At 33.2% G+C, this 24,198-nt stretch overlaps 2 protein-coding genes across 2 annotated transcripts; both read left to right on the top strand.

The window, feature by feature from the left end:
• The first annotated feature begins 14,936 nt into the window (after positions 1-14,936).
• Positions 14,937-15,437, top strand: LOC107622339 (pathogenesis-related protein 1-like). The gene has a single exon (XM_016324202.3). It carries the CDS (start codon positions 14,937-14,939, stop codon positions 15,435-15,437), a length of 501 nt encoding a protein of 166 aa, XP_016179688.1.
• A 4,356-nt stretch (positions 15,438-19,793) lies between these two features.
• On the top strand, positions 19,794-23,581 carry LOC110267972 (neryl diphosphate diphosphatase, chloroplastic-like). The gene is made up of 7 exons (XM_088504676.1): positions 19,794-19,954; positions 20,044-20,320; positions 21,197-21,575; positions 21,766-21,984; positions 22,346-22,484; positions 22,671-22,919; positions 23,027-23,581. Exons 1-7 carry the CDS (start codon positions 19,952-19,954, stop codon positions 23,312-23,314), a joined length of 1,554 nt encoding a protein of 517 aa, XP_088360802.1. The 5' UTR covers positions 19,794-19,951; the 3' UTR covers positions 23,315-23,581.
• Positions 23,582-24,198: the final 617 nt, after the last annotated feature.

Raw genomic sequence — 24,198 nt, 5'->3', positions numbered from 1 at the left:
TTATCAAGGTTTGAAGATGAGGTTAGGGTTTGCTTCTTCTTCTCCCCTCCCATGGCTGCATTCAGCGTGTTTGATGATTAAGAGAGGAGAGAGGGGGTTCTTTTAAGTGTTTTATGCTGAGTTGGGTTGGGCCTTGGGCCCATTTTGGGTCCGGTTCAACCGATTCGGCCCGTTTGGCCCAATCTCGGGCCAAATTCTTTAAAATTAGTGTCGAAATTCTCGTTTTGAAGAGCTCTATCTTATTTTGGTATTAGTTTTACATTTTTAGCTTTCCTAATTAAGATTCAATTTATTAACTAATAATTTATCAATTTTAGCGGGGTTTACAAGATCTACTGAATACGTGGAATATTACTTCATTACGATTGTATCATACTTAAACATTTGTAATCCTTTTGAAGAATGGGAGGTACTCTTTTTCCTACCGCCGAGGTTTTTTCCCATACCAAGGGTTTTGCTTGGGGAGGTTTTAACGAGGCCGACCACTTCAAAAAATCAAACAAACAAGTCTACCAGACGTCATTCAAACATACTATCTAGACAAAACAAACACACATTCATATCAAATAGAAAGATGTGTTGCATACATAGTCTTACACATTTCCATAGTCAAAATACAAAACGAGCAATTCAAAAGCTCTAACAAAGTCTAAAACGATAAACTAACAATCACTTATCATTTACATGATACACCCTAGGCTTCATCCCCAGGTTCATCATCGACTAAAATCCCACCAAAAACTATCTTTGTAACATCAAAGCGACTGACATCAAAGTCAGGAGCAAAGACAGACGCCTGACTCACAGCACGGTTGAATCCGGCAGCAAACATTTCAATGCCTCCATCTTCCAACTCCTGAACCCGAGCAGTCAACCTGCCTTTCTGCAAGGATCAGATCTGCCCTGCAAACTCCCAATACCATTTTCCAAGTCTTTCATCCTCTTAGTCAAATCAAGTATCTCTTCATCTCTCTTAGAAAGCGATTTTTCAAGATGCGTAATTTTCTCAGGATCCTTCATTTCCTGAGCACCCAAGAGCTCAGCAATATGACCAACACAAAGCATCCTAGTAGCAATAACCTGCCACAAAACATTATTATTAAAACACTAAAAGGCTATAAGAAAAATAAACAAACAAAAACTTACCATAAACGGACCTGCATGTACTGTCTGACAACTTCTTTACCAACATCTTTCAGCAGCTGAATGTCATGAGCATTCTAGCCGACCTGACAGAGCAGAAAAGGGGAACCGATCACTAAAAACAGACTCTGAGGAACCCCCGGGTGCAAAGCCGTGCAGTGGCATTTGCAGGGTATCACCGCCTCCTTGGTCTTTCTCTGCTATCTTCTCGGTTTTCCCCCTCGGTATGTCTCGCTGGAGGTCGGGTGTAGATTATAGGGTCTTGCCGTCTCCTCAGCACCTCCCTGCTTTCCCCTTGGCTCTCTGGCTCGGACCGGGGGGTCCGTGTGCACCTGGAGCGGTCTCTTCGGGGGCTTCTCCCTCTGGTTTTCCCCCTCCTTTGAGGAGATCGGGAACGATATTGTCTCGGGGCGGGCTGGTAGCGCTCCCTGCTCGCTAGCTCCCGCTCTAGGTTATGCACCCTGTGGCGCAGCTCCTGCATTATTCTAGCGCTGTGTCGCTCCTCGTCCCTCCGAAGGGACGCCTTTCCTGGGAACGGGAGGGAAGCTCATCTTGCCGAGGGGGGATCTCGTGCGTTCACGGGAGGAAGCCAAGGAGGCTACCCTACTGGTTCGGTGAACCAATTCCTCCCCACGTGGCTCGCCTCCATCTTTTCCTTCCACAAGACCCAAAAGAAAATCCATTCAGGCCAGTCCCCACAGACGGCCCCAATGTTCGGTTAGCTGCGTACCAAACGGGTCGGATGAATGGGATGGTTATGAGGGATGAAGGGGATTTGGTCCTAGGTTTCCGGGAAACGGATCTACCTCCTGGGTTCGCATCTAAGGGCGGATTGTTGGAGCCTCGCGACCTCCCGAGCTGTCATGGTGTGAAAGGGGGAGCCACCTATAAAAAGGACTCCGACACTCAAGTCAAAATCCGTACAGATGGCAGTAAAAGTGAGAGTGTAATGACGTACTTGGGGGAGGGGTAGGACCCTCCCCCTATATACTCTGTACCTAGGGCGGGTCCCACAGGAACAGACCCGCCTTCCAGAAAGTTTTCTTTTCCCCCAGCTGTCAGGTGCTTTGCTGGTGGGGTGGAGGTGTCGGGTTGGACTCCTGATTCGGGTCCGACGTGCCTGTCGAGTCGGCCGCCCAGATCGGGACATAATGCCAGTTGGGCCAGGTCAAAACATAACTGTTAGAAGTAAAATATTTTAAAAATAATATAAAAAATTAAGATGTTAAATATTAAAAAATTTGAGCTACACATTTATTTATTGAATAACTTGTGAATCTATTATTACATTTGGTGGGAATGATTGTTTATTCATAATTTGTTAAAAGAATAAAAGATTATAAAATATTATATATCCATTCATTAATTTTTCTTAAAAATCACAAAATTATAGTTTGTTAACATTAGTTTATTTTTTATTATTGTCTTCAATATTTTTACTTCTATTGAGTAGTATTTTTGCATTGGCTAAAATTATTACAACAATAACAACAAAAATGAATCCTACAAGAAGATTAATTTTAAATTATCTTCAATATTTGTATGGGATAAATTTTGAAGAAGAATCAAAACCTGAAAAAGAAAAAATAAATATTAGAATTAAAGTGAAAAGAAATATACATATAATTGTATTTAAAAAAAAAAAAAAAAGCTGCTGTCATTGGGTTACAAAAATATTAATAACGAAGTTATAACTGATTAGTTTAGGTTGGTGGCCCAATTAAAAAAATTAATTCTATAATTAAAATTTAATTACAAAACAAATGATTAATATTTTTTAATTCATGTCAGTCATCTTATTTCATTCAAGAATTACACAAATTTTATAGTGCCAAGTGTTACAAAAATGATGCCACTTAGTTATAGATAAGGACACTCTATTTTACAGATTAAAATTACATAAAGAGAAAATATAAATTTTTTTTATAATTATTTTTTATTATTTTATTGTTATTCAAAATGTATATTCTAGCTTTTTCAATCTCTCTTTCATCCTATAAAAAAAATCTATAAATTTATATTTTTACCATATAATTTACTTTATAGATATTTTTTACAATCTAGGCGTGTTCATGGATCGGATCCGATTCGCATATCCACGGTGTTTATCCGAATCCGATCCGCAAGGCTTTCGAATCGGATCGGATCCGCACACTAATCGGATCGGATTGCGGATTTTGTGTTGGTATCCACATATTCGATCCGCATATCCGCGTATCCGCAAAAATAAATAAATAAATAAGTAAATATTCTTTTTATGTTTTATTTCAACTAATAATTATCATATATGTTGTATTATTTTGATTTATTATTTTAAAAAAATATGTTTAATATTATTTTAAGAGTAAACATATTTAAAAAAAGAGTAATTACCCAAATTAGTCCCCGAGGAATTTAAAAGCGGACATTTTAGTCCCCAAAAAAATTAATACACATATTAATCCCCAATGTTTATCTCCGTCACCCAAATTAGTCCCCAATCCGGTTTCCGGCGTGACTCATCAACGGAGACTGCTGAGTTGGCCATTTTAGTATCCAACGTGGCCAGTAACCTGCACAGTTGTTCGTCACATACATATTGGTCCCTATCCTAATAAGTAAAACGGGGTCGTTTGAGTATGTAGAAACACAGCATTGCAAGAGGAGAATAAAAGTCATGTTTCTTCTCTTCCCTTTCAATCCTTTTCACTGCAAAAAGACTTCAAACCCCAAACATTTTTCAATTTTTACAGAGAGCCCTACCTCATCACCACCTGTCTCATCTCCCACCTCATCTCCAACATCACGATCGTGACGGACATTGTCAATTTCATCATAGAGGTTAGCATTCCGTTACCCAGACGTCTCTCCTAGATGCGTCAGCACCAATTCGCAAGGAGGAGGCATTGAAGTGGATTTGATCACCATTGAAGAAGCACATTGAAGAAGGTGAGACCATGTTTGAATATGTTTATAGTTGTTAGAGTCGATATATTATTTTCTGGTGTATTTTGCATTACAGAGCACAATGTTATGTCTTCAGAGTCTCTTTAATTTTGTATGCATGTTTCTTGACAGTTACTAAATGTGTTGAATGAACATTTTTTAGTTTGTTTTTTAGGAAAATTGTCACAGTAGAGCTAGGTTTATATGAGTATGTTTGTTGATTATAAGTATTTATTCATACAGGTAGATGGAGGAATTTGGGATTCCTGTTTTCCACCATGGTGGACATTTTGTAAGGGATAACAATACAGTTCTTCGATATATTGATGGAAGAGTTGACAAATTCCCTAAGATGGATATTGATCTGATATGTTTCTTTGACCTGCAAACTCTATTCAAAGGTTTGGGTTATTTGGATTACAAAACTATGTACTGGTTTGATCCTACGGCACCTGACTTAGAGAGTGGGCTGCATCCTATAAAAGGAGACCTGGAAATTAATCAGATGCATGAGAATAAACTAAAGAACAAGGACTTGAAGGAGTTTTATTTGTATTTTGATCACCTGATAATGATTACTCCTCCTGAGAGACTCGACATAGACTTTGACATTGATGCAGATGTTGAAGAAGAGTCCAGTGATGATGGGGTGGGAAATAAAAACTCAAAGATGGTTAATTTGAAAAAGAAGGCTTCAATAGTTGATAACAAATGTACTGCTATGTCAAGTTCTAGGCAAACTGAGGGTGCCAAAAAATCTGCCAATGCAAAGTCAGATGGAGCAATTGGTGCTGAAAGCCCAAAATCTTCTAGGCCTATTAGTGCTACAGGGCCAAAATCTACTGGGCCTACTAGTGCTGGAGTCCTAAAATTTCGTGGGCCTATTGGTGCTAAGGCCAATTCCAAGAACCCAAAAAATACTACACAAAAGGGTTCTGGGTCAACTTTATTTGGGACAAATTTTGGTGGAAAAGGAGCTGCTATTCCAAGATCAGAGGATGTAAATTCTGGTGAAGATGATGAACAAAGTGCAGAAAATGTGGAGGAAGAAGATCCAATCTTTGAATATGAATCAGAGTCATTATTGACACCGGAAAGTTCTGAAGATGAAAGAGAGAGGTATGAATTTCCACAATTTAATGATGCTGCTGGATTTGGAGAGGTGTATTTTGAATTGGGAATGGAATTTGTCACAATTGAATCTTTCAAAACTGCTCTGAAGGATCATGTTATTTATGAGGGAAGGAAGATTAGGTATATAAAAAACGATCAAAGGAGAGTTAGATGTGATTGTGAGCATGGGGTGGAGAGGATAAAAAAGCCAAGAAAGGCAAAGGGGGCCAAGGAGGCATCTACTAATGAGAATACAGAGGCTACAAATGAAGAGGCTATGAATGAAGAGGCTGCAAATGTGACTTTTGGAACTGACTCTGTTGAAACTGTTACTGCTAAGACCGCAGAAGTGGATGCTGGTACTACTGATGTGGTTGCTGTGGGTGGTGGTGCTATCAAACTTAATCCTTGTCCATGGCTAATTTATTGTGCATGGGATAATCAGCTGAAGAGTTACCAAATCAAGACTTATATACCTCAACACACCTGTGCCAGAGAATTTGGCAGCAATATGGCTGATCAGAAGTGGGTAGCCAATAAGTTGGAGAAGAGGCTCCGAACTCAACCTCATATTACTCTAAGTGAGGCTTATGAGAACATCAAAATCGACTACAATGTTATCATTAATGGGAAGATGGTTTATAGGGCCCTCAAAGAAGCAAGAGAGCGTGTGATCGGGAATGAGAGAGCACAGTATAGTAAGTTGAGGGATTATTTGAGTGAGATCCTTAGGAGTAACCCAGGAAGCTCCACCATATTAGATGTGACACCGATGCCTCAGTCCCCTCCATTGTTCAATAAGCTATACATTTCTCTAGATGCTTGTAAAAGGGGGTTCAAAGCTGGGTGTAGAAAACTAATCGGACTTGATGGTTGCTTCTTGAAGGGCTACTTTGCGGACAACTTCTATCGGCTGTAAGTCAGGATGCGAACAATCATTTCTATGTGATTGCATTTGCTGTTGTTGATAGTGAAACTAAAGAAAGCTGGAAATGGTTCCTCACGTTGTTGCAAGAAGATCTTGGGGATCAATATATCCATGGATGGAATTTTATTTCAGACCAACAAAAGGTAAAATTATATTTAGCTTAATATTACCAAAGCCAAATGTGTTTTATTATGCTAGTATTAATACTCAAATTATATGAGCTGTTAGTTAATTTGTAGTTAGTTTTAATATTCTGATAAGTATTTGACATATCGGTTAAACTGCTTATTTCTTGGTTAGTTGATGATTAGTTTTAACACTCTTAAATTACTAATTTCTTAGTTATTTGATAGTTAGTTTTAATATATTGATTTTTGTCCTTCTTGTTTCGTTTTCTAGCTCTTTAGTTTTGTGGATAACCTACCTCTACTTTGTAGCATATCTTGAAGTGTTGTCATATATGATCTTCCTTTTTCTGTTAATGGTGCCAAAACCTTTTTCTTGTTTTTGTTAAGATTGGTTAAATGCACTTAAAGATTGTGTCTCATGACAGGGTCTTATGATATTTCATCCTGGTGTTGTTATCATAGGTGTATTTGTTCATGCTTTATTTTATCTTATGCATATTTCTACATATAGGACAAAAAAGCTAACTATAGTACATATATTTTTTTTCTCGTTGCTAGAAAAAAGAAAGGGATAGATACTTTGAATGAGAAAAGGAAATGAGACAAACATAATAAAAAATCCCCAAAACTGTGTCAGGAAAGGGGTAGATACTTTGTGTGAGTTGTTATTAGTTGTTAATGATTTATATGAGTTGTTATTAATTGTGTGTGTCTTCTTTTGATGGTATGAGATAGGGTCTGTTGCCTGCGTTAAAAGAGGTGATGCCTCACGCACATCATCGGAACTGTGTCAGGCATATCTGGAAAAACTTCACAAACCGATACAAGGACAAGAAAGTTAAAAATATTGTATGGGAATGTGCTAAATGCACCACTGATGCCGAGTTCCAGGCAAGTATGAAGAAGTTGAAAAGGATAAATGAGGATGCATTGAGCTACCTTGCAAAGTTTGACCCAGCTTGCTGGACCAAAGCTCACTTTAGTCACGGGCCAAAGTGTGACAACCTCACCAACAATATGTGCGAGGTTTGGAATGCAAAAATAGTTAACTATCGGTCCAAACCCATTTTGACTATGTGTGAGGAGCTTCGGTGCTATATTATGAGGAGGATGACGAAATACAAACAAGTATTGGAGACCCACATTGGCTCCGAAGTGGCTCCTACTCAACAAAAAAGGCTTGACGACATTATGAAGGATGTTAGATATTGGCAGCCAGTTTGGGTTGGTGACGATGAGAGGAGAATATTTGAGGTCCAACAGGGATCAAAGAAGCTTTCTGTCAATCTGTCTCAGAACAAATGTACCTGTAATGCTTGGTAATTAACAGGTACTACATTGTCAATTAATTTTTGTTTATGAAATTGTTGTGTTTTAGTTCCTAAAAGTATGTCTTTTATGTAGGCCTTCCGTGCGCCCATGCACTTGCTGCCATAGCTAGAAGGGGTGATAGACCTGAAACATATGTGCATCCACTTTTGAAGATTGGAGCAGCTTTAGCGACATATCAACACTGCATCCAGCCTGTTAACTCCGAGGAGTATTGGGATAAAACAAATTACTTGAATCCAGTTCCTCCAAAGCTAAAGAGGCCAGTAGGTAGACCAGTAAAGAGGAGAAGAAAAGATCCATCAGAAAAAGAAGCTAGCAGAATTGAAGGCAACAAAGTTAAAAAAACATTTCGGGTTACGTGCAGCAAGTGCGACGAGACTGGTCACAATTTCAAGAGTTGCAAGGGTCCTCCAACAGCAACAACTAGAAGACCAACTAATCCTACCAAAAGAACAACAAAGGTTGGAGCAAATTTTGAAACCTCAACCTAACCGGCAAAGGAGATCCATGTATCCCAATCAGCACCCCAAGTGCAGGTAATAACCACAATCAAACATATTGTTGCATCACTATGGGGCTGTATTGTCATTTTTAAAATAGCTCAAGGACATTTTGTGGATATATTTTTGTCTGTTTTAAAATGTGGTTGAGCATTCCCATCCGACTCAGGCAGCAACAAACTCATCTGGTTTCATGACTAATGTTGTGAGTAAAATTACTACTAAGTATTCACATTGTGCTGCTAGGCTGATAGTTATGCTAACATGGCTTTGTTTAATCATTGCAGCACAGTGTCCCAACTACATTGTGTCAAGTTGCAGGTAACTATGGAGCATCTAATCCACCAAGTGCAAGGGCCAAGCAACCTATCATTAGGCCTCATCATTCTGCACCAATTCATTCTAGCACACCACCTCTTATTCCGCCACCTAGAACCATTCACGGGATCTCAGCAGAAACTGTTGCAGGTACAAGTAAGGGGACTGCATCGAGGATGTTCCATTTTATCCCAAATCCTGGTTTCGAGCATCCGAAGAAGAAGTGATGAAGAGAGTGATGAAAATGTGGAGCAAGAAGAATAATTGCAAACTAAGGACAAATGATTAGGATATTTTGATGTCTTAATTTAATTTTTTTTTTATGGAGAAAACTTAAAATACTGATAATGCTCCTCGGGATGAGAGATTGTTCTGGACAAAACTCTCTTTTGTTTTTGAATCACAATTAGACTGGTATTTGCATGAATTTTGTCTTTGTTTTAAGTAGTTACTATATTTTAAAGTTGCTAGAGCAACGTATTTGATATTGCAACTATTGGTGCTGTTTTTATTAATTTCTTTGCTAGTATCTTTAGAGTTTGTTATATTAGATCCAATGTGTATATGAATTTATTAACTAACATCCAGGGAACAAATCCATTCATACACTATTGTTTTTTTATTAATTGCTTTGGTACTAAGCCAATAATTTGCTAGATTACATACAAATATAATTGTGTAATTATCTTATAATGAACATCCAAGAAAATCTTTTGTAAAACTTATAAACACTTATATGTTGCAAATATTTTGTTTAATGTAACTTTGATTCAATTCACAAAGAAAATAGAATGCAAATATCATTCAAACCTTGAACTGAATCATTGCTTATATATATCAGTTACAAAGAAGCAGTTGCAACCTATGACCAAAATCAACAATGCAAATACGATATAACAAAAAATACATTGAAAATCTCGTGTTGCACTCAATTTCTGGAACTACATTTGGATGAATTTCTAACATGTCAGTTCTACTCTACAACTCCATGACTTTATGCTCCAAACTAGCAGTGCCAGCAGCAAATATGTGTGAAACATTACCAACAATCTCACCACCATCCATTGCAACATCCTAGAACAAGATTGCCTTTTAATTGCAACTCTAACATACAATTAACAATGTTGTTATCATGAAACCTACACCAATAAGATCATGTCAAGTTAACTGGTGCTGAAAATCAACTTGGAGTTAGAACAACAAAAAAGAATACTTATAGATACACAGAAAATCTTTTCTTTTTCCAAGACATGATAAACTATCAGTTATTTCAAAATAAACTTTGATAAACTGAAAAAAGAATAAATTTAGGCAAGATTAGTATGTTACCTACGATATAGATTGGATGAATTAGGATTCAATAGCAAAATATCAGAACAACCAGCATAGTAATCATTAGAAGGCCAATAGTGGCGAGCGAGGTAATCAAGATTGTTACTGCAAAAGAAGTGATGTAGAATCTTGATTCCAAGACATAACTGCTCCTCAACTCTGTTATCATGAAATAAAAAATTTAGATAATTATCAATATTGTGCCAAAATAACCAAAAGGATAATTTAAAGGAGAAAGATAAAGCATTTTTGTATATGTTTATATATATGATTAGTAATTTGATAACCTTTTTTTGTATATTTTTATATTTTTTTTACTAATTTGATGTATGTATACGGTGCACTATTGTTATATTAATCCAAGTTATGATCTTGTATGTATATGGTAAATACACCATACCTAGCTAGGTACAGATCATGCATACTCATTCTTTTGTTAACTTTAATAAAGGAAAGGAGTCATGTTCTTAGATACAATAGTGTCGATCTAACAAAAAATCATATTTAAAAAAGAAGTGTTGAAAATTGAAAGTGTGCGGAGCTACAGTGCCGTTCTCTTGTGCCAAAATATTAGTAATGAAGAAGAGGGATAAAGCTACATACCAGAATCACCAAAGAGACTCCTTGCAGAATAGTTTTCCTCCATTTGATGGCCATAAGCAGACATAACTCCAAGCTGCAAGATCTATCCTTGAATCTGATTCGAATAAGTCCTATTTCGTGTCGCCATAAATCAAAGCTATATCCTGTAATTTTGGAAAAATTGGATCTTCTTCCATAAATAAGTGAGATTGATATTTCTAGTTATGGACAAAAATCAGAAACTTTCGAAGAACTAGGGTTTTCAAGAGATGAAGAATTTCACACTTATTTGCAATGAGATGTTTGGGAGAAGACACTAAAACGACATCACTTTTCGCTACTTGTGCAGGGACTATTTTGTCTTTTTAGCATACGTGGACACCTAAGTGCCACGTGTGCGAGTGAACGTGCCAACTCAGCAGTTTTCGTTGATGAGTCATGCCGAAAATTGGATTGGGGACTGATTTGGGTGATGGAGATAAATATTGGGGATTAATGTGTGTATTAATTTTTTTGGGGACTAAAATGTCCGCTTTTAAAATCCTCGGGGACTAATTTGGGTAATTACTCTTAAAAAAATAGAAAAATGAATTTTATTGATTTTTTTTTAATAAAAATAAGCTTTAAAAAATATTTTTGTGTTTTGCGGATATATCCGATATCCGATTCGATTCGATCTGCAAGTGTGCAGATCGGATTCAACCTTAAAAACTGTGAATATTAAATCCGATCCGATAATTTTACTACGGATTAGATTAAAATTTTGACCATACTCAATTCGATCCGATTCGCGTGCACCCCTGTTATAATCTATTCCCTAGAATCTCCTTGTAAATAAACCATTTACCATATCAACCTGCATAAAAGTATGAGATGAGCACATAGATTATATGATGGGACGTAGAGTGGACCCATTCCATGTGGGTGTAACATGAGCTAAGGCCATCGTTTTTTTTTTTTTTTTTTGAATTCCTTACCGTTCATTTCTGGAATAATGCATGGGACCTCTGTATGATGTACCGTACCATTATCATAACAATAGGGCTTGTTTGCTCCCCAATCACCAGACTAGAGGGGTGTGCATGGTATGGGTGAAATCGGATTTGATGTAATTTAGATTTAATCTGAAATATATACTGATCTATTTATTAAATCTGAATTCGGTCTTAAACATGATGAAATCTATACACTTTTGTGCCACGATTATACCAGATAAAAATTGTACCGTTAACATTACATTACCTTGATACTTTCTTATAAGCTAGCATGTGAAAATATCCAAATTTTCAAGACTCCAACCATTATTTAACATGGTAAAATTCATTTAGAAAAATATAACAAGAACCAACTCTTCTCTAAAATTAAAGCATAACCATAATCAATACTAATATTGTCTAATAACTCCAAATATTTAAATCAATATAAATAACACAATATTATGCATTAGTCTAAAATCTTATGCATTTTAAACATAAAACATTAACTTGTAGTCTTATAATAACTAATAATACAAAATATTAAGATTTACAATACTTAAATTTCACATAAAAATAACCATCATCCATCACTAATAACACAAAATATTAATTGTGTATGATGACCGGACTACCGAGTCGATTTCAGGTGACACGAGCCGTGGTCCGAACTCGACCTGAAATAATGACCGAGTCTATTTTTAAGACCCTTATCCGACTCTAGATCCGGTGAAATCACACCAAAATAACCCCTAAAGTATTTGGAACCGAGCCAGATCTTCGGATCGGATCGAACCATGCACACCCCTACACCAGATGCTACATGATAATGATGATGATGATCGATCGATCATAAAGGAGTGATTAACGGATGTTTAGGTGAAGAAGCGATAAAGCATTTAACACGCACCATTTTCAAACTCATGGAGACATCTGAATGAAGAATGTCTCGCACAAAAGCATTTTTCAACATTATTTAAGGAGGTTTATCTATAATTTTAACTACATAAGCATGGTTAAAATTAAAATAATATTTTTTAATATTTTTAATATTATTTTTTTAAATAATATTTTTTATAAAACGTTATTTAATAATAAAAAATATTATTTTTATTTTAATAACACATTTTAAAATATTATAATTATCATAATCACTGTAATATACTCATAATAAAAGGTATATATAGGTATGTATTTTAGTTAATACCACACACACAAAAGTTATATATATATTTTGAGTTTGAAAAAGTATAGATAGACAATGAAAATACTAAATAATGTGAATAATGGATATATTAGATGTTCAATTCAATATGTATAAAGATAATTATATTTATTATTTTTAATTAAATAGCTATTTCTTTTGATTCGATTTATTCATGCACAATTAACAATGACTGAATATTTATAATTCACTAAGTGCAGATTATTATTCTAATATTAAATTTAAGAGATAATTTGGAGGTAAAATATTTTTTTATTTTATTAGATCAATTTTAAAATTTATTGTTCACATTATTTACAAAAATCATTGTTTAATGTTTGAGTTTTGATGGGTCAAAGTCCCATCACATTAACTCCTCCACGAGTCAACAAATCTCTATATTTTTAGCTACTCTAAAATTGCACAAAATGCAGTATTAGAAGATGCATGTGAAGGATTACTATGTTGTTCATAACACGCAGCGGAAGTAATAAAGTAATTCTAAAGATCTATTTTGTGTTTAAATTTTATTTTAATAATATAATATAGATCATATCTAAATACCTTTAGACGCTTTAGTAAAAACTTTATTCTTCGATTGTATAAAGACTCTATGCGTATTCACACCGAGACCAACCTTTGCTGTCAACTATTTGACCAATGAAAATTTGATCTAAATTGAGAAACCTCTCTTGCAACTTTTTGCACGCCATAAAATTCTTCTCCAAGAATCAGGCTCACATACGTTTATTCGTGTAGAGATAAATGAATAAAACCCTTGTGTTTTATTCTCGTCTCATTCTCATCTTTTCTCTATTCTTGGCATACATATATATAGTATGAGATTTATTACTGACTTTAAATTTGATTCTCAATTCAAATTTAAATCATATATTGTTATTTTAAACTTGAATCTTTCAAATTTATGAATCATATCATAACTCAATTTGAAACAAAATCAGTTAGGATCTCATCTAAATTTAGAATTCAAGTTTAGAAATAGAATAACTAATTATTCTCAAATCACATATAATATTCTCAATTATCATACTATTATTATATTCTTGGTGCTAGCAAAGAATATAATAATATTCCATTTGAATTAATATAATTATTTATTTGATCAAATCAAAATAATAATTAAATAATTCTATAGCAAAGATTAGAACACTCGTTAGTGTGTGACCCCATAGGTTCAATACTAAGCGGGTAGTAAATTAGTCATACTAAATTTACTAATCAAGGTTGGCGTCTAGCAACACTCCTCAACGACCCGATAGTATGAAGTAATATATTTTACTAAGAACCTTAGAAGAACAAAGTATAATTCCTTCCATCTTCTAGCTCTTGGTTAACCCTTAGAGTATGGTTTAATTGTCAAACTCTAACTTGTTACCATTATTATAATGAATTGTGAATGACTTAAGAAACTCATTTCTTCATTCATTCGATCCCCTTGACCAATGTTTTATTCATTTCAGTCATTATAATCATAGAGCTCAAACTCTTTACCGAGAGTTGACGGATTCCTTATTAACTAATCATTAATTCTACAAGTATTTAAATTATACCCAATATCCATTCAACTAGCAACCTATGGTATTAAGTGTCCAAAATCAAAGTATAATAAATACATTGTTAATTACTATGACAGTCGCAGGTCAAAGAAAACTCTATTACCATGTTCATCTTAAGAATATCCTATTGACAAATATACGGTAATTATAACCATTAGAAATTCTCAAAGTGAGTCAGTTCAATGGTCATATCTTTATATGCACCATCTATATATATAATTTAATAAATGAGATCTATTAATCTTCATCCAATGAAGACCATTATATATATATATATATATATTGATCTTTCCGGATTATTAATGTCCTTTTTAATAATCATATGATCAAGAACAATTTAGATTAAATTATAAACGATTTATCTCTCAATATTATGATCACTATCACAATGATAAATCTCTAAATTTAATCAAGGACCTTATTACATTAACATTTGAATATAATAACAATAACAAATTATTTAACACATGATTGATTGGATTGTGATCATACTCCTTATTCCCAACAGCATGTTAGTTATGCACTTATGCTATAATCCATTCTATGCTAGATTGATTTGGAATTTCATACAACTAAGGATATGTTTTGTCATCCGGATAGAATCTTTTTTAGTTTCAAAGATATGATTTGCTGAGTTGTAGTTTCAAATAACTCAACCTTATGCATATATTTATGGAATGTACGGACTACAAAGTAACAAAATTCTGAAAGCAGTAACAAATTCTTCCATTTTTATTATTATAGATAATCTTTTAAAACGGTGTTTGTTAATTACTCTTCCACATATTAAAATTAATTCTTATTATAAATACCTTTCTATAACTCGAATAGTTTCCATCAAACACCTTCCTACATTACACTACAAAAAGAAAACAAGAATATGAAAACATGCAAGATTTCATTTTCTCTTTTTTGCATCTTATTCGGCTTATTATGCATTATGAATGATTATGTCTATGCTCATGATTCACCAAAAGACTATCTTGATGCACACAACATAGCAAGATCAGAGTTGGGTGAACCGAATTTGGTTTGGGACGAAACGCTTGAAAAATATGCACAAAATTATGCCAATCAACGTAAACAAGATTGCCAACTAATCCATTCACATGGTCCCTATGGAGAGAACCTTGCATGGAGCAGCAGCAATGATCTTTCTGGCGTTGATGCTGTGAAAATGTGGGTAGATGAGAAACCATACTTTAATTACTTGTTAAACATCTGTGCTGATAATCAAATGTGTGGCCACTACACTCAAGTGATTTGGGGCAACACATTGCGTGTTGGTTGTGCCAAAGTCATTTGTGACAATAATGGAGGCAGTTTCATTACTTGCAACTATGATCCTCCTGGCAATTACATTGGAGAGAGACCTTATTGATTACAAAAATTTTACTATTTGTTATCATTATGTTATTATGGCTACTTGATTATGTAATAAGAAATATAAGAATTACGTAAAGAGGAATAATACATATATACTTTTTTATTTATAGGGGCCAGGAGTATTATATATGAAAGAAATTAGGCATACGAAAATTTTGATATCAGACTAATTAGTCTCTCAAATAAAAAAAATAGTATTAATTTAGTCTTTTATGATAATAAATAGTGAATATATTATATTTTTCTATTAATTTAGGGAGCCACTTAAATAAAGACGTCTAAAACGTATTTTTTAAAGATGTTTTCTAGTAATTGAAATTTAACACATATAATCGATTAAACTATATTATTTTTGTCAAAATTAGGTTAGACAAATTAATTTAACTAAAAAAATGGTGAATTAAATTTTAAACCGGTCTAAATTAATATTATTTTTATAAAAAATAACTAAAATACTCCTTTTATATATATATATATATATATATATATATATATATATATATAATCTAACTCTATGATAGCAGAGAGAAATAGTTAGAATTTAGGATTCTCAAAATTAATATATATATATATATATATATATATATATATATATATATATAGTATTTTAGTCATTTTTTATAATAAAGATATTATAGTCATTTTTTATAAAAAAAATAATATTAATTTAAACCAATTCAAAATTTGATTCGCTATTTTTTCAGTCAAATTAATTTGTCTGGCCTAATTTTGACAAAAATAACACGATTTAATCGATTATATGTATTAAATTTTAATTACTAGAAAACAGCTTTAAAAAAAGACATTTTAGACATCTTTAATGGTTAAGTATGATTTTGGTCCCCAACGTAGAGGTCAAAAATCGATTTTGTTTTCGGCCTTTTTTTTCGCTACAAAATGGTCCCCAAATTTTCAATTTGTTTTAAAATCGTCCTTTTTACAAATTTTATTTTTTCATTACCAAATTATCCTTCATTAAAAAAATTATAAAATAAAATAAATAAATAAAAAGAAAGAAAGGGATACAGAAATGGGGGGAGAGAAAGAAGGGGGAGGGAAGGGAAGAAGGGGGAATCACCACCGCACCGCCACACCATCACACAGTCGTATACGGCCGTCCTGCCGCCTGTAATCCGCCACTACTCCCTACACTAATGGCAAGAGAGGAGAGAGCAGAGGGAGAGAGAAAGAGAAGAGAGGAACGAAGCCCTCCACAGCACCGCAACCCCTCCTCGTCCACCACCGCCGCAACCCTTTCCCTCTATTTCAATTTTTATTCTTTTTTCTTTAATATTTCAGATTTAAAGGATTCTATTATTATTGTTGTTGTTGATGCTTCTGGTAGCTTCTATTTATTCTTTTTATTCTATTGTTGTTGTTGATGCTTTGGTTGCTTCTGTTTCTGCTGCTTCTGTTTCTGTTTTTACTTCTGGTTTTGTTTTTGTTATCGCTCTAATTCCATTATCCATTGTTACTGTTGTTGTTATTTTGCTGATTGTTATCCATTGTTGCATGCTTTTGTTTTTGCGTTTGAGCATCTGCTTCTACTTCTGGTTAATGTTGAGGAAGAAGAGGGGTGTTGATCTGAGGAAGAAAAGGGGAGGGAGGGGTATTTTCGTCCGAAGGACGATTTTAAAACTAAGTTAAACCTTGGGGACCGTTTTGTAGCGAAAAAAGGGCCGAGAATAGGGGTGTGCATGGGCAGGGTGAAACCGGGTTTGATGTGACCCAGACTCGACCCGAAATATATACCGGGCCTATTTATTAGACCCAAACCCGGCCCTAGACCCGATGAAACCTATACACTTTCGGGCCACGATTATACCGGGTAAAAACTGGGTGAAAACCGGGCCATTAACATTACATTACCTTGATACCTTCTTATAAGCTAACATGTGAAAATATCAAAATTTCCAAAACTCCAACCATTATTTGATATGATAACATTCACTTAGAAAAATATAACAAGAACCAACTCTTCTCTGAAATTAAAGCATAACCATAATCAATACTAATATTGTCTAATAACACCAAATATTTAAATCAATACAAATAACACAATATTATGTATTAGTCTAAAATATTATGCATTTTAAACATAAAACATTAACTTATAGTCTTATAATAACTAATAACACAAAATATTAAGATTTACAATACTTAAATTCCACATAGGAATAGCCATCATCCATCACTAATAACACAAAATATTAATGTGTATGATGACCGGGCCACCAGGCCGAGTTCGGGTGACCCGAGCTATGGCTCGGATCCGACCCGAAATAATGATCGGGTCTATTTTTGAGATCCTTATCCGGCCCTAAACCCGGTGAAATCACACCAAATTAGCCCCTAAAGTGTTTGGGGTCAGAGCGGGTCTTTGGGCCGAGCCGGGCCATGCACACCCCTAGCCGGGGACGAAATCGATTTTCGACCTCTACATTGGGGACCAAAATCATACTTAACCCTTAATTTATCTGAATAGCTCCCATTAATTTATCATGTAAATTTTAACAATGATACTTATTATATATACCGTATTACGGTTAACTACTATATATGATGCGCTTGTTATGAAAGATCGTCACGTAGATAATAACTTTTGGAGCGAAACTTTACCTATTTTGGTAGGATTTCTGATAAAAAAAAAAAAAAACCAGTTGATAAAAGTTATATAAAAAGTCAAATAATAATAAATGCTTCACTGTCTAAAATTACATTGTTTCTATACTCATGTGTCAGCAACAGGACACATACACACCACTATAAATAACAAAATATGTGGACAACTATCTTTGGAAGGATATACATGTCCATGTTTGCTATCATAAATGACTTAATTGGTATTTTTTCCTTTAAGCGTTAATTAGCTCAAGGTCAAAATTTTCGAGAATCTAATTATCACTTTACTCGATATGAAATAATCAAATTATCAAAAACGATAATGCTAAAAAACAAAACAAAAAAAAATCTAAAATTATCTTATTTTACTTTCATTAATTTTAGTAACAATTAATGAATGATAAATAAAATAATTTTTGACTATTTTTTGTTAAATTTTTTTGCTAATAAATATTTTTATAATTAAAAATATTATTTACACACTAAAATTAATTACTATATATTTATATCTAAATATATATAATTTAAATTATTTTTAATATATATTTTATATTTTAATATGTATTTTATTCTTATACATGTAACATGATTGATGAAATAATAAATAGTTTTGGTATAATTAATTAGAGGCATTTAATGACAACAGATAGTTGTAAATATAATTTTTGTCTTTCTTTTCTTAAATAAAGATCTAATTCGATCTTTGTCTATTTTTACGAAAAATAACGCGATCTTTGTCTAGAAAAAATAACATTTCGGTCCTCAATTTTTTTATTTTGGAACAATACGATCTTTCTGTAAAAAAAATTGTTAAATAATAATAAAATTTAATTATGTAGGAATTTATTTATATTTTGTGGGGGGATTTTAAACCTCTACAAAATTCTTTCTAACAATATAACCAATTACTACCATTACTACCATTACCTTCTTCATCCTCATTATTATCACTCCTACTTCTATTATTTTTATTACTTTATCATCATCATTATTTCTTCTACCGTCATCATCACCAATACCAATATTATCAATATTAAAGTTTTCTTCTTTCATTTTTTATTTGATGTTATTTTTTTCCTTTAAAAGGTATTTGTACTACAATTTTTTTTTATGGTATCATTTTTATCATTGATTTTTCTTCACTTAACTACCATTGGTGAAGAAATTTTTTAAAAACAAACATATTAATAATTTGTGAAAGTTTAAAACACTCACAAAATATAAATAAAATCCCTCACAAAACTAATTTTTTATTATTATTTAATAAATTTTTTAACAAAAAAATTGTATTATCCTAAAATAAAAAAAATTGAGAGTCAAAGTGTCTATTTTTTTTAACCGGAATCATTTGTCCTTCGAAAAAATAGACAAACCCAGATTGAGTGTTTACTCTTCTTTTCTTAATACAACCTTTCTATGGTACAGGTAGGGTTACATTACTCTAACAAAATCTCTCCCTTTCCATTATTGTTGAAGTTTGAGGACATTAACATACATCAGCGAGCTCGAGCCACATAATTGTATCAAACTTTTCCTCATACGTTCATATTCTTGTTTTGTGGGTGACATTGAGGACAATAATAATATCAAGAAACGCAATTCAATTCGAGCCAAATATTAGTATCTATATCAACAACAACCCTTCCCTCTCTATACACACATCACGTTCCAGCCACACAAATTGTACCTCACCTAACAAAAATATGGCTGTATATGCTCACCTAGATATTTAATTAATTTCCATACCTACCTCGTATTAATTAAGGAATAATCTCGGCATTGCTTGTTTGTGACTGGTGACTGTTGTCTTTGTACCATCTTGTGAGTTGTGTTTGCTGCCTTGCTTTGTACAATAATTGTTGTTTTACTCAAAGCACAAACTACATCATGGTAAGAGCTCTCAACAAATTAATCCAACTCAACATGTTTTTCCATCAATATTATTCTTCAAAATTCCTTAAACTGTTTTCCATTTTCAGGATATTTTGTACGCAAAACAAACTGTGATCCTGAAGGAGGCTAAGCAAGTAATGAAGAAACTTATTAGCGAGGATCCAATGGAGAGTTTGTACATGGTTGACTTAATCCAAAGGCTTGGCATTGAACACCACTTTCAAGAGGACATTGAAGCTGCACTTGAGAAGCAACATTTCATAGTGAGCACAGATCCCATTGATTTTTTCCAAAGCCATCAACTTGACAATGTTGCACTCTCATTCCGTTTACTCAGACAAGGAGGTTATTTCCTTAATGCAGGTTGTTATATAATATAAAATATATTTAAAAAAAAATAATTTTATAGTGAATGTTATCCTAACTTCTCTAAAATAACATATAAATCACCCTCTTTGATATGTTACATTCTAATTTGATGTTTATTTTAATACATTTGTTATATATTTATTAAAATATTAATTTAAAAATTTTCTTATATTAACTAAATTCTAAACTAGCTAAAATATTAATGTGATAAATTAAAAATAAAAATATAAATTAGTATCACCGTGAAAATTTTCAATTTGAAAAGTTTATCGTGTCAATAGATTTTTAAATTTGGAAATTTATTCTATATAATTTGGTTTCGAAATATATAAAAAAAAAGAAATTAAAACACTTTATATCTTGTTTTTTAAAAATTAATATAGCTAGTTTGTAATTATTATTTATGAAGGTCTAAATTTTTATTTAATTTTTGTTAGAAATCAAAGATTTTGTGTGAAAAATAAAAGAGTAATATATAACATTATTTTTCAAATATTTTGTTAAATTTTCAACAAATTTTAATGACCCAAAATCAATTTTTTATTTTTTATTTTATTAGATAAATTAATCATCCAATAAATTTACTAAAAATTTAAAATAAATAAACACCCATTAAAATATGATACATCAGAAAAAATAATTTACGTGTTATTTTAGAGAGAATAGGGTAACATTTACCTAATTTTATACATCTAAATGTTTTTGTTAATCAAATTTAAACTAAACTATTTTAACATAACAAAAATTAATTAAAACTAACAATATTCTAAATCTTAATTTATAAAAAGATTTTGAATAACAAAAATTAATTATGACTAATATTATTTACAGAAAGAGCTTATAATATCAACTACGACAATGGTTGTGCAGATATATTTGAGAGGTTGAAAAATAACAAAGTGCAGTTCAGAGAAGAATATGGTGAAGATGTGAAGAGTCTCGTAGCGGTACATGAAGCAGCGCAGCTAAGCATTGGAGAAGAAGATACTTCTCTTGAGGATGTGGGGCGCCTCTGCCGCGATCTTCTTCATTCATGGCTGTCAAGGCATCATCATCATCATGAAGCTCAATATGTTGCAATCTCTCTCCAGCAACCACTTCATCACAACTTGCCTAGATTCATGGACAAAACCATCTTGCTTAGGAATTTCAAGCCCGACAAGGAATCTGTGTGTTTTATGGAACTTGCAGAAATCAATTCCAGCATAGTTAGGCTCATGAACCAGCATGAAGCCCTTCAAGTGTCAAAGTAAGTTCTACGAGTAAATCATTTATCCATCAACTCAATATTTTTAGTCTAGTTTATTTAATTTAGTAATCCAACAACAGACTTTATCTTACACTTTTAAATAATAAGTTTTGATGACTCTCTAACATTTTTCGTAATAATAACCGCTATAAGATCTAACTGGCCAATTACAAATATGTTCCCTTGATAGATGGTGGAAAGGGGAAGCTATGTCGAAGGAGCCGACATTTGGAGGATATGAAGCTTTAAAATGGTACATGTGGCCCATGGCGTGCTTCACAGATCCGAGCTTTTCAGAGCAGAGGATTGAGCTCACGAAATGCATCTCGCTAGTATACCTAATTGATGACCTTTTTGATGTTTATGGCACGTTGGATCAGCTTATTCTATTTACTGATGCGGTCAAGAGGTACACATCATTAATTCATTATCATCATATTCATTTTCTACAATTAATTTAGATTCTGTGGAGGATGGTTGCAGTGTTATTGTAGAGTAGTGAGGAAGTAATTAATGATTGTTTGCGTTTTTTAAGAAAAGAAAATCTTACGTGAAAGTGACTAGAATTGTCTCCACGTGAAAAAATAAACTACATGTTATTTGGCATTTCAACTAACAAAATCAGTTTATTTTTAAGAAATGATTATTTAAATCGTGCAAGATTAACTTATTTTTTAATTTGTTGAACTATGAACACACAAATTAAAAAATTGAAAGTCCATGTCAATGCTTAATTACAAACGATAACAAATTGATCTCTTATAATTCAGATGGGAATTGGTGGGAACAGAGCAGCTTCCAGAATTCATGAAAATTTGTCTGCGTGCTCTTTATGAAATCACCAACGATTTCGCTGAAAAAGTCTACAAAATGCAAGGATTGAATCCCATAGATACTGTTAAAACTTCGGTAATAAAGAGTTATTTATTTCATGATGTGTTTCTTGCGACCAGTTATCATTAAACATATATGAATAATTACTAATAAAAAGAGATAAATTTTATTTGATTGATTAAAATAAGAATAAAATAAAATATAGATAACTTGATAAAGAAATAATATTTCCAGCGTTTTGATATTATGTATTAATAACAGTGGATACGACTAACGAATGCGTTCTTGGAAGAGAGACATTGGTTGAATTTTGGTGAACTGCCAAAGACAGAGGAATACCTGAAGCATGCAGTTGTAAGCACAGGAGTGCACGTGGTGCTTGTCCATGCATTTTTCCTTTTCCATCAAAATATAACACACAAATCTCTAGCAATTTTAGACGACTTTCCAAACATTATATACTCCGTGGCCAAAATCCTTCGTCTTAGTGATGATTTAGAAGGATACAAGGTAAAATCAAATTAACTCTATCTATAATAATATCTAGTCCTCATCCTATCGTATTTTATATTCTCTTTGCATTGTAACACATGCATACATTTCAATGATGAATGTAGAACAAAAATGAAACGGGGTTTGATGGGTCATACATTGAGTGCTACATGAGAGAACATCAAGAGGTTTCAGCTGAAGACGCACAAAAGCATGTTGAGGAGCTGATTTCAATGGAATGGAAACGTCTCAATAGACAAGTAATGTTGAGCACAGATCACCAATTTTCATCTTCATATACCAAATTCTGCTTGAATGCTGCTAGAATGGTCCCTCTAATGTACCATTACCGCACCAATCCAAGCCTTTCCAACCTGCATCAATATGTCAAGTCTATTGCCAAATGCCAATAATGTTGCTGTCGTCAAACAAATCTAGTATGTTAGGTGGTTGTTATTGTAATAAAATAATTTAAGTGTTTTCTTGTTTGTGTAGCTAGGACCTTTAGTTTCTTATCCAAAAAGGACTCAATAATAGCGCTATAGCACTGTAGTGCACCACCAGTGTCAAATAAAAGAAGTAATAATACAGAGTGCGCGTCTATCTATTCACTTGTACTATATATAAAAGAGGCTGACTACTCATACAAGAATTTTTTGCTTACAAGCTATACAAGTTGACCTAAATCCAAGAAAAAAATACTCGTACTATTCCTTTAAATTGAGCGTCCTTACAACACGTTCATTATGGCGCACTCTTCCTCAATCAAAACACAAATTGTCAAGATTCAAGCGACATTCGAAACAAACTACGATTCTACGAAGAGTAGAAGAAATCAAGAAGAAAAGATACAAACTACTGTTTTACAGTTCTTCTAGGTTTTTTTTAGATTGTCTCTGTCATGTGCCTCATCCTTAACCAGCAAAACATTAAAAGATTTCAAGAAGAAATATACTGTCTCCTCTCTGATATTGGGTGTATTTCTTAAATTCTTTGGGTGTATTTCTTAAATCCTTTGGGTGTATTTCTGTAATCGTTTGGTTTATTTCTGTAACCATTTGGGTGTATTTCTGTAATCCTTTGGGTTTAATCCTATATGAAAAGACTTTTAGTATGATTATGTTAGGGCAATTTACCTAAATAAAATGGTTGGGAGAAATGTTTACTCAAATGCAACAATTGTAATTCCTTTACTTGCGTGTCCTAATTCATTATTATGTAAACCGTGGTAAGTTACCACGTTTTACTTTTTTTTACATATAAACCGTGGCAGGTAAGCACGGTTTACGAATGAGAC

This window comes from Arachis ipaensis, chromosome B10, assembly GCF_059453495.1.
Source record: "Arachis ipaensis isolate K30076 ecotype BB chromosome B10, ASM5945349v1, whole genome shotgun sequence".
Classification (NCBI taxonomy): domain Eukaryota; kingdom Viridiplantae; phylum Streptophyta; class Magnoliopsida; order Fabales; family Fabaceae; genus Arachis; species Arachis ipaensis.
The sequence above is the reverse complement of the archived record's forward strand: the minus strand, read 5'-3'. Positions and strand labels throughout refer to the sequence as shown.